At 35.5% G+C, this 19,321-nt stretch overlaps 1 protein-coding gene across 1 annotated transcript in view; it reads right to left on the bottom strand.

Moving 5' to 3' along the window:
* Nucleotides 1-371: 371 nt before the first annotated feature.
* LOC113105552 (elongator complex protein 4) overlaps nucleotides 372-19,321 on the bottom strand; it is a 58,013-nt gene continuing 39,063 nt past the window's right edge. Inside the window, exon 10 of the mRNA XM_026266673.1 lies at nucleotides 372-2,767. Coding sequence (XP_026122458.1) covers nucleotides 2,657-2,767 — 111 coding nt within the window. The 3' untranslated portion in view covers nucleotides 372-2,656. The remainder of the gene's footprint in view (nucleotides 2,768-19,321) is intronic.

Raw genomic sequence — 19,321 nt, 5'->3', positions numbered from 1 at the left:
AAAAATGCAAAACTTTTAATATGACTCCTAATGAAAACAAGCATCATTTTCAAGAAAATCATTTCTTGAAATATTTTTTTCTCTTTTAATGATTATCCAAAAATGCAGAACTTTTAATACGATTCTTAATTTAATTTTCAAGAAAATCATTTAGAATTTAAAACATTTATTTCAACACAATTTTCCTAAACTGCAGAACTTTTAATACGACTCCTAATGAAAACAAGTGTAATTTTCAAGAAAATAACTGTGAATTGAAAAAATTATGTTTCTTTCTTCATGATTTTCCAAAAATTATGAACTTTTAATACGACTCCTAATAAAAACGAGTGTCATTTTCAAGAAAATCATTTAGAATTTTTTTACATTTCTTCATAATATTCCAAAAATGCAAAACTTTTAATAAGACTCCTAATGAAAACAAGTTTCATTGTCAAGAAAATCATTTAGAATTGAAAACATTTTTTCATCAAGATTTTCCAAAAATGCTGGACTTTTAATACGACTCCTAATGGAAACGAACATAATTTTCAAGAAAATCATTTACAATTGACAACATTTATTTCATCAAGATTTTCCAAAAATGCGAAACTTCTAATGATGCCTACTGGAAGGGAACATCATTTTCAAGTGAAATCCTTCATAATTAAAAACATTACCATTTAAAGCCCCAGCAGCATGTCAAAACCCCTCTCCTCTCTCCACATACCTCATAACCACCAAAGAGCTGGTGAACAAAGGCACCAGCCGACTCCACACAACTCAGACATCACAAAAACACACCACAATAGAACAGGCCTATGCCATTCAGAACTGCCAGCTCTTGTTTTGGTAGAGTTACGATGCTCTAAAAGGGGGGAAAAAAAGCGAGTGAGCATGGGGGGAGGAGAGAGAGGGAAGAAACGAGAAGAATAAAGCGGTCCGAGCGAGCGGAGGGAGAGATGAAGCGATTGTGTGGCAGAATGAGTTATTTTGCTTCACTTGCTGTCTCAGCGGGAGGCACGCCGAGGGAAAGTGTCCTGGTGGAGAGGTTTTTGGGGGTGGTAGGGTATGGGTCAGGTAGTGGCTTATGGGACTTCAGGACAGCTCTAGTTTTGCTCAAACACATCTACAAAACAGCAATGGAAAGTGAAAAGGATGGCGACATCTCAAAACACAACTCAAGCAAAGTTATACTTAGACAAAGCTGTTATATTTTTATTATACATGCAGTTTGGGATCAAATTAATTGATAAACTAATTTTGCTCTTAGAATATATTCATGTGACAGCACATGTCTACTGAAGATGATTAATCATGCTAGCAAACAATATTAAAATAATATAGGTGACCAGTAAATATAATCCTATTCACAAAATTAACTAGGGTAATTCATAAAAATAAATATAAGAATAAAAAAAGAGCAATAAACTCATTAAAAACTGAATACTGATACAGCTGTATGTGTTTACAGAGAATGCAAATGAGGCTATGAAACATTAAAGTCTGTATAAAAACATGAATATATCCTTTCACATCAGATTTATTCAGAAGCAGAAATGAATAATTTGTGCAGCAATTTTTACATTATGAATACATTTCCGCTCAAAGTCAGGCAGGGTCATGTCAACTGAAATTTAAGTTGTAATATTATAAATGCATAAGGATCTTATTATGATTAAATTGTAAATGAATGCAGTATCTTATTGTGGAGCCTGTTTAAGAAATAGAGAAAGGAGATATTATATTATATTATTTACTATTTTGGTCATTTTCAGTATTAAAAAACATGGTAAAACTTAAATAATAGGTCACCTTTCACCACAAAAGGGAGAAATCCATATATGTTTGTATCAAGAAAAAGAAGCCTATATTTTAAGGGAAATTAAGTTAAGTGACAATTTATGCACATTTTAATAAACTTTAATTACTTTCATGTATTCTGACATAATTACGAATAATTACCATTATTCACAAGGATGATTTAATTTACTGTAACAGTATTTTTCTTACTTCACTAAAATATATATATATATTTTTTGTTAAACATTAGGAATTAAGTGCAGTACAACAAATATTACTATAGTGAATGCAAACAATTTAGATAGTTTTTATACAAAAAAAAAAAAAAAAAATTAAACATGTCAGTAAAGTACAAAATAAATAATGTGTCAAGTCCTCATTTTATATTTAATGAATTATATCCTGAACAGAAAAACATTATGAACCAGAAATAACCAAACAGCTTGAAAAAGGGGGTGCCTTTTTTTTTACATGAATAAAACTTTACATTGTTTACATTTTTGGTTGAAACTTTACGGACTTGAAATATTCATTTACTAACTAAGCTAATACACATCAGGAAGCCATGAAGTGCACTGAAAAGACACTGGTAGCCAAACTACGTTATCGTTATTTGCGTCACATTCTCATTTCATCCAAAGAAAGCAACAGGTACTTGCTACTGTAGGTGTTTGTGACACTGAATATCACAGACTTGTATGCTTCTCCATGTTAGTAGCTACTAAACGTTGCTCCATCTTAATCTCATTCACTAATCATGAGAGTGAGTGAGCGTGTCAGTGCAGGTGTGACTGGCGTCGTGCAGCTTCAGCTCTCTCCTGCCCTTGAACATCACATCACGGGGGGTGGAGGGTGCAGGAGGAAAGGGAATACGCTAGAAATCTAGGTGCTTGTTGCCCGTGGCTGTGCTGCCACATCCTGCTGCCAGTTCTGTTTTACTCACTCGACTCACCGTCTCTGACAGGTCTGGAGGCAAATGCAGTCTCTGAAAGAGAGAGAAAGAGGAAGGCTGAAAGAATCATTTGGAGGGCATGTGATAAAGCTACAAATGCAAAACAAATGGGTATCAGATGGTAATACCATGGTATTTTGGCTTATAAAGTACGAGTACTATATTCAAGCAGCTGAGAACAGTCTCTTCTGCTCACCAAAGCTGCATTTATTTAATCAAAAATACAGTAAAAATAAGAAATTTGTGATTTTTTTTCAATTTAACAAACATTTTCTATTTTAATATATTTAAAACATTTAATTTATTTCTGTGACGCAAAGCTGAATCTTCAGCATCATTACTCCAGTCTTTAGTGTCACACAATCCTTCAGAAATCATTCTAAAATGCTGCTCTAGAAACATTTATTATTATTATTAATGTTAAAAACAGTTGTGCTGCTTAATATTATTCAGGAAACTGATACGTTTTTTCTTTGATTAACAGAAAGTCCAAAAGAACAGCATTTATTTGCAACAGAAATATTTAGTTCAGTTATCTAATAATAATAATAATTATAAAAAAAATAAAATAAAAAAAAGCACGCAAAAAGTTGGTGTAATTCTTGTTAGTTATAACAATCTATAAACATACAAACTTAAATACAAATTTGGAATGTTTTCTCGGAAGGAATACAATTACTAAAACTACAATAAAAATGAATAAATATTAAATGGGAATATTTACTGATTACTAAAACTTTAACTAAAACGAAAATAAAAACAAACTAATTGAACCAATTTCAAAATATGAATATATTATGAATATATTCAAAATAGGAATGAAGATATAAATACTTTAAAAGTATAAACGGCAAATACTAGTAAAATAACACTGGTCTATATGGGCATATATGAAACAGAACTAGAGATGATAGCATCATGCTTCATATTCTTGCATTAATTTAACATTTGTACTACAGACTGTAAAAAAAAGCTGTATATTACTGAATACAACAAACTGAACCCTTATAATCGGAAATCAGTTTAGATGAAGTGCTCACAAACACTTTTGGCCAGAGATGCCTGCTTCAGTTTCTTTGCTCCACACTGAAGACCTGTAGACGTAAGACAGGCGAGAAAACATCCAAGCCTGTGTTTGCAGACACACGAAACGGAGTGTGTGAACACAAATCGTGTTAGACGCTTGGCCATGCACCTTAAATGGTCAGAGAAGTGTAACTGTTAGTGTGCCGCTAAAAACCCTTGAGGGAGGCTCCAGCTTTTTGGCAGTTCGTGTTTAGAGTTACGGCTTCGAGGAGGGTCATTAGAATCAAGCGTTTTATTACGGTAACTTGGCCCCACATGGGCACTAATCTCTAACAAGGCAATGAGCTATGCCAAAAGCTTATGCTAAAAAGGCTAATGAGGGAGGTTTACACACACACACACACACACGGTGTTGAGAGTAGTCAAGTGTATGATTAAATACACTTCTGTACAGCAAGTCAGTCGCCACAAGCTGAACATACCTGCAACTGCAGCCTTGATTCAGGTGACCTTTATCCACAGGTTGATGTTTATCTCCTACCAAACAATGGGCTTCTAAAGCTCCTATTGTTAGTTGAACAGCAGGTAAGACATGTTCCTATACAAGAGTAGGGCTGAGGATGCTCAGGACAATCCGTGATTTCCCAGAGCCTCTTCCACACGCCTTTAAGAGCTTCAGATCCTTTTCCTTCAAAACCCTCCAGGCTACCATGCATCCCAACCTGGAGACACCCAGGATCAAAAAGTTAAGCTTATCGGGAGGAACACTGAAGAACATGAGAAGGGATCTACAGACTGGGAATTGCTAGGACTTAAAGGGATAATTCATCCTAAAATGAAAATTCATTAAAAATGTTATTATTTCAAAACCTTTTGGACCACAAAAGAGGTGGTCACCATATGGGTTTGTAACAACATTAGGGTGAGGATGACATTATTTACATTTTTGGTAAAAAGATGACCATGATTTCTTTTAAAATGTACCATAGTATTGAGGAGAATGGCTATTTCTTAACAGTTTTCCAAAAAAGTGGACAAAAAAAAATTCTAATCTAAAAAATGTATAAATATTAATATAACATTACATAATTATATTATTAATAGTAAAAACATTTAAGTTAAATATTTATTAAATGTGAATAATTTTTACTTGGCTTTTAATCTAATATATGATTACATAATGGTGATATTTATAATATTAATATTAATGAATACTTATATTTATAATATAATCTAATATAATAATAATAAAAGTGGTTAAATATTTGTTATTTTGCTAAACCTACAAGCTTCAAGCAACATTCTCTCGAAGTTAATGAATGTTATTAATAAAGAAAACCTACAACTATGAATTGTCTCTAATAATATAATATAATATGATATGATATGATATGATATGATATAATATAATATAATATAATATAATATAATATAATATAATATAATATAATATAATATAATATAATATAATATAATATAATACAAAGATGAAAGATCCATCCACTCTCCAAATACAGCTCAAAATGCTTATTCCATTTATTGTTCAGAGGTCACAAATATATGTGGAAAGAATTGCAAAAGTGCAAGTGCAGAACGCTTTCGGGTATTAACATTTCCTCAGTGCCATGCGCTACCAAGCACCACCTGCGCTCATTAAAACATGTTTTGGGGATTAATATTTTAATTAAACATTATAATACTTTAAAAGTGGCAAAATTATTTATTAGATTGCCTGTGAGAGAAAAAAAAATGGGTTGAAATGACTATTTGGCTAAGCATACAAGCTTCTAAAGATCTGCAATGCATGCAACATTCCCTCTTGAAGTCACTCAAGTGTAATTAAAAAAATGAAAACATACCACGTTGTCTTGACTCCTCAAAGCCCATTGTTGCATACAATTTGCAATATCATCATCATCTCTTCGCATGCTACTTTCAGCCTCAAGGCAGTCCAGAACAACCTGTACTAGATAGCGTGACTAAGAAGACTTGAACATGACACAGACTTGATCACACAATGTCCTACTGTGTGAGGGCATACAGGAACTGAGCTCCCATAATGCATTTTGTATCGTTTAAGTCCTCATCACAAAATAGGATTGCAAAAATAATAAAGACACTTTTTCCAAGTATTGCAGCTGTCTGCCACAGGTTGGATAAACAGAAAAGCTTCCCTCAAACTCACTGATTGAGTCAATGCCACAGTTTTGTGATGTTGAAACAGACAAACCCAGAACAGCTCCTTTATACTTGGATATAAAGTTGGGATACAAGAAAATGACATTTTTAACATAATAAAAAAGACCGCAAACTGAGTCCACAGAAACCTCTAGGACCATTAAAGGGATGAGTGGATTATTAAGAGGCAATCGTTGTTGTGAAGTGCTTTATGCAAACAGCAACAACAATTTCTGCCAGCAACTCACTTAAACAAAATCAGTTTAAAACACTTGAAGTGATTTCCAAGAGGCTCTCGAGAGGGACATTAAGAGTGGCTTTCCTTAAGAGGGTTACAAATAACACTCCACGCTGAACAAAACCTCCCGCTGATAATGGCTTCAAAGCCCTCCAGCTACTTCTCGTTGGTCGCACCGGCACTTGTGAAGAATCACCAAATCTCACAGGAGATTGTGTTTCAAGACACATAATGTGCTTTGGGATCAGAGGAGTCTGGATTGAGGTAACGGACTTTATCTAGTGTGAATGCAGTTTAATTAGACAAGACGAAACGTAAAAGTAGCCCAACGTATCTGAATTCACTCTGACTCACTTATAGCTGAAAAAAAGCATCAACCAAAACTTAATATGTCTTAAACTTAATAATCCAATATATTCACTCTTATCAAACATTGAGAATCTTTTACAGCACAGAACATTATATAATGCAATATTACATCATTCTTGTAAACAAAAAGAAAACAAAACAAAAACCTAACCAGATTTTCACCAACATGGTGAAGGATGAAGTAGTTCCCGATCAGTTAACATAACTGAACATCATTAAAAAGATTGGCTTCTGGTCATTTTAGACGAGACGATTGGGAATAATCACCGACTCTTGATTCCTGACACTAACCTTCAGTTTGTGGTTTTTCTTTAGCAGCATGTCTTCATTTCGCACCAAGCTTTGCATTTAATAACCGAAATGTTAAATGAAGCATAGAAGCGCAATACATAGTTTAAACTTGTTTAAAATCCCATGTAATATTGAAGCATAGAAGCTCAAATCATAGTTTAAACTTGTTCAAAATCCCACGTAATAACATTGTCCATGTCTAGAAACATTTTTGTTTGACAGACAAGCACAAGTTTTCCAGAGCAATACTCCTTAAACCACTGATGCTGATAAACTTCTATGTGTAAGGACAACATGAGAAGATACCGAAGACCAGCTTAGTGTATCTGTGAACCATTATTCCCAGTTATTAATTTTCTCTTTCACACTGATCGCAATGACCAGCGTAATAGTATTGTTTGTTGACCATCACCCCACTCTCTAGAGTTTGCTTCATCTCCTGAAAGTCTAGCATATGTACTGGATTAAAAGCATTATAACCCAAGGAACAGCCATTATTTGATGCTTGAAAGGCAACTCTGTTCTCAACACAAGAAGTCAATAATAGAGAAATATTTTAATATACATAAAGCATAAATTAATGTGTATGCATCCACACACATACACTTCCAAGTCTTCCAACTGTGATTTCTGCATGGCGGGTTTTTTAATTAACCATGTTTAAACAAGTAACATGACTTAGTGCTCTTAAATACGGCTCTGTTTCACAATATGCAATTTGGGGGACAACATAATATCGGAACCATCGGACATGAAATAATGTGAAGTAATAACTTCTGGCGTCAGCCCTATAATTATCACAATTTTCTTTTGCATTTGCTTCTTCCTGCACGTTATTCAAAATCCAATCCAAGTGACAAGCACCCGAGGACATGCAAGAGTACCCAAGAGAATAAAAAAACAAGGAAAAAAACAACAACTGTGTACCAAAATCAGTATCGTTCTCATTGCATCCCACCCTCTGGTCAGCTGTGTCCACTGAGCTGTGGGTCTTTAGGCTGCTGACCGCAGAGGTCAGGAGTCTAGGGGGAGTTTTCACTCCTCTCTGCTCGTTCGGATTTGGAGAGGTGCCATACGAATGGACCCTGAGTGCTGTCGGATGGGCACTGGGTGTATGTTGGGGGCTTAAGGTGCTCGCGGGCTGGCTGGCCGGAATGTGAATGCAGAGGCGGGGGCCCTCAAGCTACTCTGGGGTGCAGAAGGCACAGAGGACAAACACGTGTAAGTGCTGCTTTCATATCCGATTGGCTGAGCTGAGAAATGAAGGCAGTATATGATATGACAGTGTATCATGAGAAACAGCACCTCTGCTTCTGCTAGCTTCTCAAAAAGCCTGTTTTATACCCTTGTGTGGTGAGTTACATAAACATTTTACATACAAGTGGCAGTAATATGTGTGTTAGCACTCAAGAACTGCTATGTCTCAATGTACCCTACTCCTACTCCTAGCAAAAAGCTATTGTACCCAGGAATTTTTGGTGATTGTATAAATGTAAATAACTAGAAGAAAACTCTGACTGAACAGTTTGCATTGATTACTTAATGGCAATTCTTTTCTCGCTGAAAATCAACATGAATTATCGTTCAACAGTTTGGGGTCGGAATGATTGAATGCTTCTGAAAGAAGTCTCTTTTGCTCACCGAAGCTGCACTGATTTGATCTTATATACAGTAAAGTTGTGAAATATTAAAAGAACTGCCTTCTATTGTATAATATTTGAAATGGTGAAATCCTTGGATGGCGAAGCTTCATTACTCCAGTCTTCAGTGTCACGTGATCCTTCAGAAATCATGCTAATATGCTGATTTGGTACTCTGAGAAACATTTTTTATTTATTCTTTTTATTCAACTTTCTATCAAAGTGAAAAAAAAACATTTATGGAAATTACTCTTTGATGAACAAAGTTCAAAAGCAAAGCATTTAATTGAAAAAGAAATCGAGACATTATAAATGTCTTTAATGTCACTTTAAACCAATTTAATTAAAACTTTCTGGATAAAAATGTTAATTTCTGACCACAGAGTACAGAATAAAAGCTAAATACAAACAACCACAGGTTTAAGTAACTCAATTAATTATAATTCTGTATATAACTATTGTTTATTTTTAAGGCTAAAATTACATTTTGGACTTTTACCATCTAGACAGAACAGAAATATGGACAGAAATAGGCCAAGTACATTTAAGTGGCATGAAAAACACCTGAGATTCAGATTTGAGTCAACATTTATCAAACACTACCATATGAACTCCAGAGTCTGCTCTAAAATATCAAACAGATCAAATAGAAATCAAAGTCTGATGATCATATAATGCTATATGATACATGCAGACTGGACTTGAAGGGCCACAGAATTACTAAAACCAGTCTAGAGAAAGGCTTATAATAGTATAATGCAGCCCTATGGTTCTTCCCATCACCTTATTGTTTCCTCTGCAATTTTAAACTGAAAAGAGCAACATGAAAGGACCCTTTGCTGACCCTTTTGACCTCTACTGCTCATTAAAGACTGGAGGCGCTTGGAAACGATCAGTGATAAACTCCCCAAAAGGGACCACAAACAAATACAATGTGAAGCCCTTCCAATCCGTTCTCTACTCGTCCAACAAAACACAACTCGTCTCCTCCTGCCCACCTCCCCCCAAACCAGAAGTGGGGTTCAAACACAGTTGAAACACATTACGTGCAGCAACATTGAGGTCGGCCACGGGTTACTGTGCCGTTCCCTCTGTGGACCCGGTGGAGTCCTCTGGCTCACACTCCAGGCTACATGTGTGCTAGAGGTTTTCCCCTAAAAGTCTAACAGAACACACACACAAAAAAACTCTGTCTGATGCAAATACAAATGGAGGTGTGGGACCCAATCCTTCAGCCCAATAAGAGCAACCCACAAGCTTAAGGGAAGTGTGTGTGAGAGTGTGTGCATTTGTGTGTGTGACAGCGAGCTAAAGGCTTCTGCTGTTAGCCATCGCTGCTCTTTATGCGTGTGCAGCACCGTGAGGAAGGAGCTAATGAGCCAGCAGGTATTCTCAGCTATCAAGAAGACATGGGAGGAGAAACGCAAGCGAGAGACGGAAAAGAAGAAGGTGGGGAGAGAGAGGACAAGGATAATGGCAGATAAAGACAGGGTTTTGTATGGGCGACTTGCCTTTTCGCAAGGCTGCAGATCAAACCGAGACAAAAAGGGGAACCGGGTGTATGAGAGGAACTTGGAGACAGAGAGAGGGAGAAAGCGGGCGAAAGAGAGTCTAAGTGTGTGTTTAAGTGCTTCTCAGAGTGTTAATGAATTGGGGTGTAATCCATCACAGGTTGTAACTCTTCACAAGAAAGAGTGCCTTTAACTAAAGGACAGCACTTTTGAGGACAAAGGCTGGCATAATGTGGACTTCATACTGCAGCGCTGAAAAGGTGTTGCTGTTAGTAACCCCATCCCGCAGAACCATAACCTGCACTTTAACATTCACCGGTCTGACCTTAACCAACAACACCGAGCTGACTAGAATGACAACTTCTGGCCAAAATGCTCTTTTTGTACACAAAAATACATGTACATGAATAGAATACATTTAATCAAACTTTGATATAGTTGCCTCAATCTTTTAAACAACCGAGAAGACGGTTTTCAAACCACATTTTATAAAAATCACCTGTCAAGTTTCTCAATCTATGGATTGAGTCCAACTTGATGACTATAGGGACTCGCCTCAAGATCACTCATTTAACATTTCATCTATTGCTAAAACTATGAAAAGAAAGACCAGTCTTGAATAGAAAATTAATTCAAATCTTTAAATCTGGAATGTCAGAATCATAATCAGAATGCATGGTTAATGCATTTAAAAATGTCACTAACCCAGCAAACTTTTAAAAGGTTTTGATGCACAAAAATGTTTTTATTGTCTTATACTACAAACACCTTTTATTTAAACTTGTAAAAATGCAGATCTTGTTGTAAATCAACAGGAAAAACATTTTTTTTAAAACAGTTATTCCTTCAAAAAAAAAAATCAGAATTTTGGGTTTTAAGGATTAAAAAAAAAAGTTTATAAGAACAGCATTTATTTGAAATCTTTAATGTCTTTACTATCAATTTTGATCAATTAATTTCATCCTCACTGAATTTTTACTAATTATTTTACTGAAAAATTACTATCTTTCTATCCGTCCATCCATGACAAAAGTTGGCATTCTAGATAGATAGATACAGAAGCTGCATGTGTATATGGCTTATGTGTACAATGTAGATTTGCAATGTAAGACATTTGAAGGTCACTGAAGGACACCGAGGGGAGAGACAACAACACTCCAGCAACTCCTCTCCTGTCACAACAGGTTTAGCCCAGCAGACATTATACCAGAGAAACAACAGCACCGTACCTACACTACATTCACATCTGCTGGAAGAAGAAGCCTACTCTAAAAGGAAGAAGTAAAAATCTGACCCTGGAAGCTTGAAGTTAAATATTATTTTTCCATTTTTCTGATGCACTCAAAACGCCTTTAAACAAGGAGAGCTGACAGAAATTATACTGTAATATGATTTAGAACTTTCGTATGTGTGAATTTATTTCTATGCAAGCGAGTGATGTTTTAAGACACTCAGAAAATATCTGTCCACTCATCCTTTCACTAGTGCAAACAACTGAATATAGTTGAAATTCCTGGTTGTGAAATCACTCGCTTGTTTTGTAACCGCTCAATCGGCCTTTGATGGAGAATTCAGTTTGGTTTTGCTAGATGATAAAGCACAATGATGCTTGCAAAACTGCATCAGCTTCAGAGAGGATTGGTAACAGGACGGCAAAGTTTCGCTGATATGAAGAAACAGCAGGGAAAGGAAGAGAGCGAGTGAGAAGGAGAGAAAGAGGCAGAGAGAGACGGCGTGGGTGCTTGGCTACAGTTTGTGCTGTGCAATTGAATTTCACACGATATGAGGCAGCAAATGACATGTAAATCATGAACAGCGTCCGGCTTGCTTTTCCACGACAGAGTTAAATACCGGAGGTGTTAGAGAAATCATACGGCCGCTCCGGAGGACCAGGCAAGAGAACAGCAGGGGTACAGAGGGCTCCGAGACACTGAAAGGTCTTCCTCGAGCTCCACTGAACAGCCAATCTGGCGCGCGCACACACACACAAACGATTGCTTCAGACTCTGGGCCACCACAATGAGGACGAGGCCTGTAATTGTGTTTGTCCACCTGGGTATAAAATAAGCATTCTGGCGATGTGATGCTGGCTTGCTGTGCTGCTGAGTCCTGCGCGGAGGGGAGCAGCCATGAGTGGATACACTTCATTACCCCCTAGATTCTCCCTCCAATTACCCCTAAATAAATACACACAGCCTACTGGCAACAACAATGACATATAGCCCGAAAGGAGAATGAAAGGACAGCGTATCCAACGCAATTCGTATGCATATATGAGTGTTGCTGGATAATGACCAGGGACAAAGAAAGATACGTACACATAGAAATAATATCAGACCCGAAGGATCTACATATTTTAAAGATAAAGAGGGTCAGAGTCTGCAGAGAAAATGCAGGAGATACTAGAGATCTATTGATACATTGCATTGGGCAATATATTGAGGCCTTTGACAGATCATTTTTAATTGCACTTAAGGAAAATTGCATTTCTTTGCTTGCAACAGAACAGGTGGAGATGGAGACAGACAGATGATAGATAGATCTATAGATGTATGTCACTATATATGAAGGCATTAATGCATGAACAACATGTCCAGAACTCTTCTGAGATTCACTTCATGATCATCTGACACACACACACACACACACACGCAAAACACTTTACGGCAATTCGTCAAAATAAAAGTTTGGTTTAACTTGAAGAAATTGTGACACACAATGCTACCTATTACTATTGTACGGTACAAGGTACATCCTACTACTACTAAAATCATAATTAAAACTTTATTTTTAAGGAATAAACACAAATTGTCTTAATATTAACAGTAAACCACTTTTTGTGGGTTTACTGTTAAAGGGTTTGTTAAATTTTCATATGTTTAATCAGGAAATACAGATAAGAGTAATTCTTTCGAATCTATAAAGACTCTACATTTATTTGTGTGCACTTCTAATAACAATTTTTTTTTAAATAATGAAAGCAAACAGGATGCACTTCCTGCTGTCTCTGTCTTAAAAAATAAATAAATAAAAAAAATAAATAAATTTTTGCTAAACTTTTAATAAATTGCTGTTAACTTGTACACGCTTCATGATTTCAATTAATTAGACATATACAATTTAATTTAACCATTAAAACTAGAAAAATTTAAAAGTGTTATCTCACACACACACACACAGACACACACACACACACACACACACACACAAGCAAAACACTTTACGGCAACTAGTCAAAATAAAAGTTTGGTTTAACTTGAAGAAATTGTGACACACAATGCTACATATTACTATTGTAAAAAGGAAAAAAATTAATTTGGGGGAAAAATTAAGCAGAAAAAAAAAACCTGATTTCATATAGATAGACTGATTAAAGTTCAAAGGACTAATAGATTTATAGACAGAAGTATGGATAGAGAGATGTTGGGCAGAAGGGCATTTATGTATCAGTGATCTAAACTGTACTCATCATAAGGACAGAGCACATGAGCAGTCCGTGCACCTGCCAAAAGACTGTTCCCACATCACCAGTTTTTAGGTCCTGCTCAGCAAGAGACCAATCACACTCACGGGAGCATGAATGAACATGGCCATTCACAAAGCAGGAGGCGTGCACTCCTCGTGGCCAAGCTAATGATTTTGACGAGAAACGCTGTTGAAAACACATCCCGTGCAGTTGAGTGACACTGACAGATGTGAACTGACACCAAAAATGAAACGGGCTCATCAAAATTCCTGTACGGTGGGGAACTAATTGGAAACCATCACAGGTATTACATGAGCGGTGGGGTTTTTAACGTGCATCCAGTGCATTGTCAGCATTCTGCCATGCTAGAAGAAACACCTTTCAAAAGAATCCCTGCACACCTGTACACAAGCACCACCTTGGCTCTGGGCATACAGTTGGTATTTTTCATGCCGTTCGATCTGTCGTTCCCACGGAGGAGGGAGGGAGACACATATTTTCACCAGCTTACAAACAGGCTTTCGTCTCAGGGAACAAAGTGAAACTGGGTTCCTGAGAAACTAAATGCGACACCTAAGTCAAGAATGGCAGCTATGAACTGTGGAATCTTTACCTGTTGTTCAGGACAGGATTGCATGTAAACATTAACAAGGACAGTGCATGCAATTAGTGACATTAACAATTAACGTTAATGCATGCATAGATGAGTTGTATAATAAGAGACAATGTGACAGGCGCACACACACACACACACAGGGTGCAAACCAGAGGGGGGATGTTTTGAAAAACAAACCAAAAAATATCATATATTTATTGTATTTACAGACTTTTATTTATATAGATTTTACGGTCAAATAATTTACAGTGTCGATTATTTTTGGCAGCAGTTACAGAAACATTTTTACAGTAAATATTCTGATTTGACCTTGAGATTAGATATTTTGATGTTGATATTTGACAAGTATTTATGATAATAGCTTACTACAATGACACTAATTCACTAATTACCATGACACTTTTTCTGCCAGAAATGCAAAATCAATCGGGAGTAAATGATATTTTGAATAGAATAATGATACAAACCTGTACATATTCAATTGCGTTTGCTTCTATTAGTTTTTGATCAGTGCTTTGCTACACAATATACAAAATTTTACTCCAAAAGTGCACACATTATGTATTCACATTTACCTCAAATTTATTTAAATAGAATAGAACCATAATTTCTTAATGAATCGCAGAAAGACGATTCTCTGCAGATCCATCTGCCAATATTGCGTGATCATAATTCCCACATTGCGGTGACAATAATGTTCTGCGTTCAGTCTCATAATACATTTATGCATCAGTTTATTATATACAATATCTGCCTTCATTGTAGTGTGAGTTTTGAGCAAAAACGTGTATTGATCTCATACTGTCACTCTGAAATAGACAAATGGCTTGCTCTGAAGGCGCGTGAAGCAAGATCACGAAACCCAGACTGTCTTTATTAATCGAAGTACATTTATGATTTTATTAGTTGTTTGTATTTTCAATGTTTTACTTAATATTTATTTATAAAAAAAAATTTATTGTGTTCTGTATATGTTCAGTTGGTGGTTGCTGGGGGAAGCATTACCCGAGGGGATATTTCAAAAATTATTCAGGGAAGGCAGGGATACATTGACCAGAAGGGCAGCATCCCCCCCTATAAATCGCACCCATACACATATATACATTTTCTTTTAACATAGATGATAATATGAAACATTTCTTAAGCTGCAAACCAGCAAATTAGACTGATTTCTGAAGGATCATGTGACACTGAAGACTGGAGTAATGATGATGAGAAAAAAAACAAAACAGCTTTCCATCGCCGGAATAAATTACACTTAAAAATATAAGACAATAATATCTTTAAAAATTTTTGTGATGTACTGCATAAAAACATTAAATTGTTAAATATCATATTTTATTTCACAATTTGATCACATTATGCTAATGTGAATATATGAGGAATTGCAATAATAAATAATACATATAATTAAAAATGTTTAAAAAAATGCATCAAATTCTTTATGACATCTGACATTTCCTATTGTCTATATATCTTGTATGGAGGAAAAAGCGATCTAGACATTTCTTTGTAAAACTCACCCAAGTACACACCGCTGAAAGACATTTCAAAGAAAACACGGTTGTGGATTTTCACATGATCGACAGCATCTGAACAGTGACCCCACCCTAACAATAAAGACATAAATGCATGCAGAAGCTCTATGGCATTAGTCTAGCCAGTCTGACCCTTGCTTACAGGAACATTAGCATGCTAATGCCAGTCGGCATGCTTAATTGATTACCAGTCCACTCGGGCCAAAACCACTCGAAGCAAGGAATAAAGCAGATATCCCTAGGTGGCCATATTGTTTGGGGCAAAAACTATTCATTTGTCTACAGCTGAAAAAAACCTAAATGAACACAAAAAAAATAAAATTCCGCTAGTTCCTGGCAGGGTTTCTGGCTTTCTGTTGGGTTTCAAAGGGATATTAATTATCTCAGATACATGTAGCTCTTCGGTGGGTCTGGGATTATTTGCATTGAGGAATATTCAGCAGAAGTAATGGATGCACAATCAAAATACTGGCACCAAATGAACGCAAAGTCCCACGGGAGCAAACGCATCACACACGGGTGAAATAAAGATACAAAACCAAAAAGAATATTAGAATAGAATAGCTGCGTTGAGCCTTCATAAAAATAAATAAATAATAATAATAATAAAGGAATTATGATGTGTACGTAGGCTAGCCATGATAGGATGCAAAAAGAGATATAATGGCATGGCAATGTGACAGTTGACGTCTTCATCTAAATGTATGAATTTACATTCTAATTATGGGTAAATTTACATCTTAATCAGGTATTTGTGCTCAGTGCCCTGTTAGCATTAACACTGGCAGTTCTAGAGCCAAGGCTAGTGTGCCACATCAGCTGGAAACGGAGACGCCAGCCGCTCTGCCATGATCTGATAATACTTTTAATTAATGCTTCTAAAATTGTGGCTCAAAAAATAAAATAAAATCATAATAATAATGATGAAAAGGTTTATAATAGTCATAATAATTATTCTGTCCCTGATGCAAGTATGTTGCACCTCAACAGATAGTTAAACAGGATGAGGGTTGAAGAAAAAGTCGAAACCAAAAAAGGTTATTTTTGGGTGTTTTACTTAGAAATCTTCTTTCCCACAACATACATTTTTGTGAAACTACAATACAAACAGAAAATGTACATTAAGTATTAAGTATGAATAAAAGTAAATAGTAAGAAAGACAACAATAGTCTTGTTTGAAAATGTACAGCAAATGTTTTCTTAAATCCTATGGAATACTCTTTTTTTTAACATGGATGATATTAAATAAACAAACTTACAGACGATGGCCTCTTTGGCATGAAATAACAGAAGAATATATCTTTTATCAGAGAGACATCTGCTGCTGCATCACTGCTGTGGACAAGTGAAAACTAAGATGGCCACCACGACCTCTAACCTAAGTCACATGATGCATCTTAACCAATTAAATAAAACCAAAATTAAATGACTACATAAATAGTCAGAACAATAATATTACAATATTATTTTAAATATCATGCTCATTATACACAGCTATTACGTGCGTTTTTATGGTGCTTTTTTAGTGATTTTGAGACTTCACAGCTTTAAGTCTTCATTTATTTTGTCAATTATGAAAACTGGCTGGTAGTTTTCATTTGTCATCTTTCGACACTATATTAAAGCACAAACTCATTAATTTCTCAATAAAGCACCTCAACTCCGTAAAAAAAATCATGCGAAGAGCTAACCCTATGCTGCACAAAGTAAATGAAGTGTGTCCTTCTGACATCTTTCTATTGCCTTCCCTAAGACCACACTAAAACATAAAGGTCAGTGAATGTATCTGAGTTAATGCTGCTTCACTGATGCCCATTACTAGCACCTTAATCAAATTGTAGCAATAAAAACACCAACTGAAAGAAGATGTAAAAATGCAGAAAACCCAGATGATTAGCAAGAAAGTGAAAAAAAGTGTGAAAGTGACATACAGCCAAGTATGGTGAACCATACTCAGAATTCATGCTCTGCATTTAACCCCATCCAAAGTGCACACACACAGAGCAGTGAACACACACACAGCAGTGGGCAGCCATTTATGCTGCGGCGCCCAGGGAGCAGTTGGGGGTTCAGTGTCTTGCTCAAGGACACCTCAGTCGTGGTATTAAAGGTGGAGAGAGAACTGTACATGCACTCCCCCCACCCACAATTCCTGCCAGCCCAAGACTCAAACACACAATCCTTGGATTGCAAGTCCAACACTCTAAGCATTAGGCCACGACTTCCCCCAATTAAAAATTAAGTTTCTACAATATTTTGTAGTAGCTAACCAGTGGCGACTGTCAGTTTGTGCGTATATGACAGGATTTTTCTGAAAAATTAATACAAGACGTAGTGAAACAGGCGATGAACACTATTAATAGTAATAATTATATGATGCAATCACACTTGTATCAATATTTGATAGTTCTTTTTGCTGACTCAGGGTTAGCATCATCTGACGTCCATAACTAAACCTTCATAAGTTAAAAAAAAAAAAAAAAAGCAATCAAAAAAAGCAAAGCAAAGCAAAACAAAACAAAATGGTTGAGCCAAAAATTTAGGAAAAAGTAATAAATGTTTTATTTATTAGGTTCATATAGTTTTATGTAAACTTATAACTTTTAAACTTTTTTATAACCTAAATATTTTATTATAAACTGCTATAAAACATATATATATTTATATATATATATATATATGACCCCTGATAAAATTATTATTAGTTTTAAGAGGAAGTTGAATTAAAAACAACAAAAAAAAGAAATATATATATATATATTTCTTTTTTTGTTGTTTTTAATTCAACTTCCTCTTAAAACGATTAATAATCTTATCAGGGGTCATACTGTAACTGAAGTATCACCCATTTATGAAATGTAATAGTTTATTCTAAAAAATAAAATAGAAATAAAAGAATGAGAATTTACGTGGGCCAAAATAAAGTACATATAATTAAAAATGTATATATTAAAATTTTAAAAATTATATTTAATATGATAAAAAGTAGCACATAATGGGATAACAATAGAGGAAATCAGAGAAACAGAAAACAAAAAGAGTGGAGAAACAAGTGTTTTAAACAAAATTATATTTTACTGTATGTATTACAATTCAGTATTATTTAAATTATTTATAAATGTAATTCAATTGAATCCATAAAATTATATTATTTATTAAAAATATGGGAAAAGTCCTCTGAGATCACTGCTCGTACAGCCAGAATGTGTTGAAGGATAAAGAGAAGAAATAGGTTAGTAGAAACATAAAAAAGAAAAAGAGAAAGAGTATTACTTGTCTGTTATATGGCTGCTGCTTTCATATTCACACCGACTCATGCATTTGTGTTCTGTTTCACACCAGCCCAGCACGCAACCGTCCATTTCACAACACAAACACACAAACACACCCACAGTAAAAACTAGGAAAATGCCCCGGTGCCATGAACAGCCAGAAGACACACTGACATCCAAAACATCTGCGCCACTTTATATCTCCACAGACCCTAAACTAAAAGACAACAGGCTAAATGGCTGTCCATGTGTGACAACAGCAGGCAATACAACAGACTGAAATAAAATAAAATTCAAAATGATAGTCCATATAACAAGGAAACTAAACCCGTGTATTATGGAAAGGTGTACCTATTTTTGCCACTTAATTTCTCACTCCGTCTAAACTTCTGACCCCAAAATCAAATACAAACTGAACTATATTACAGCCCCATGCAATCT

This window comes from Carassius auratus, chromosome 7, assembly GCF_003368295.1.
Source record: "Carassius auratus strain Wakin chromosome 7, ASM336829v1, whole genome shotgun sequence".
Classification (NCBI taxonomy): Eukaryota; Metazoa; Chordata; class Actinopteri; order Cypriniformes; family Cyprinidae; genus Carassius; species Carassius auratus.
Note: the sequence above shows the minus strand (reverse complement) of the source record. Positions and strands in the feature narration are given on the sequence as shown.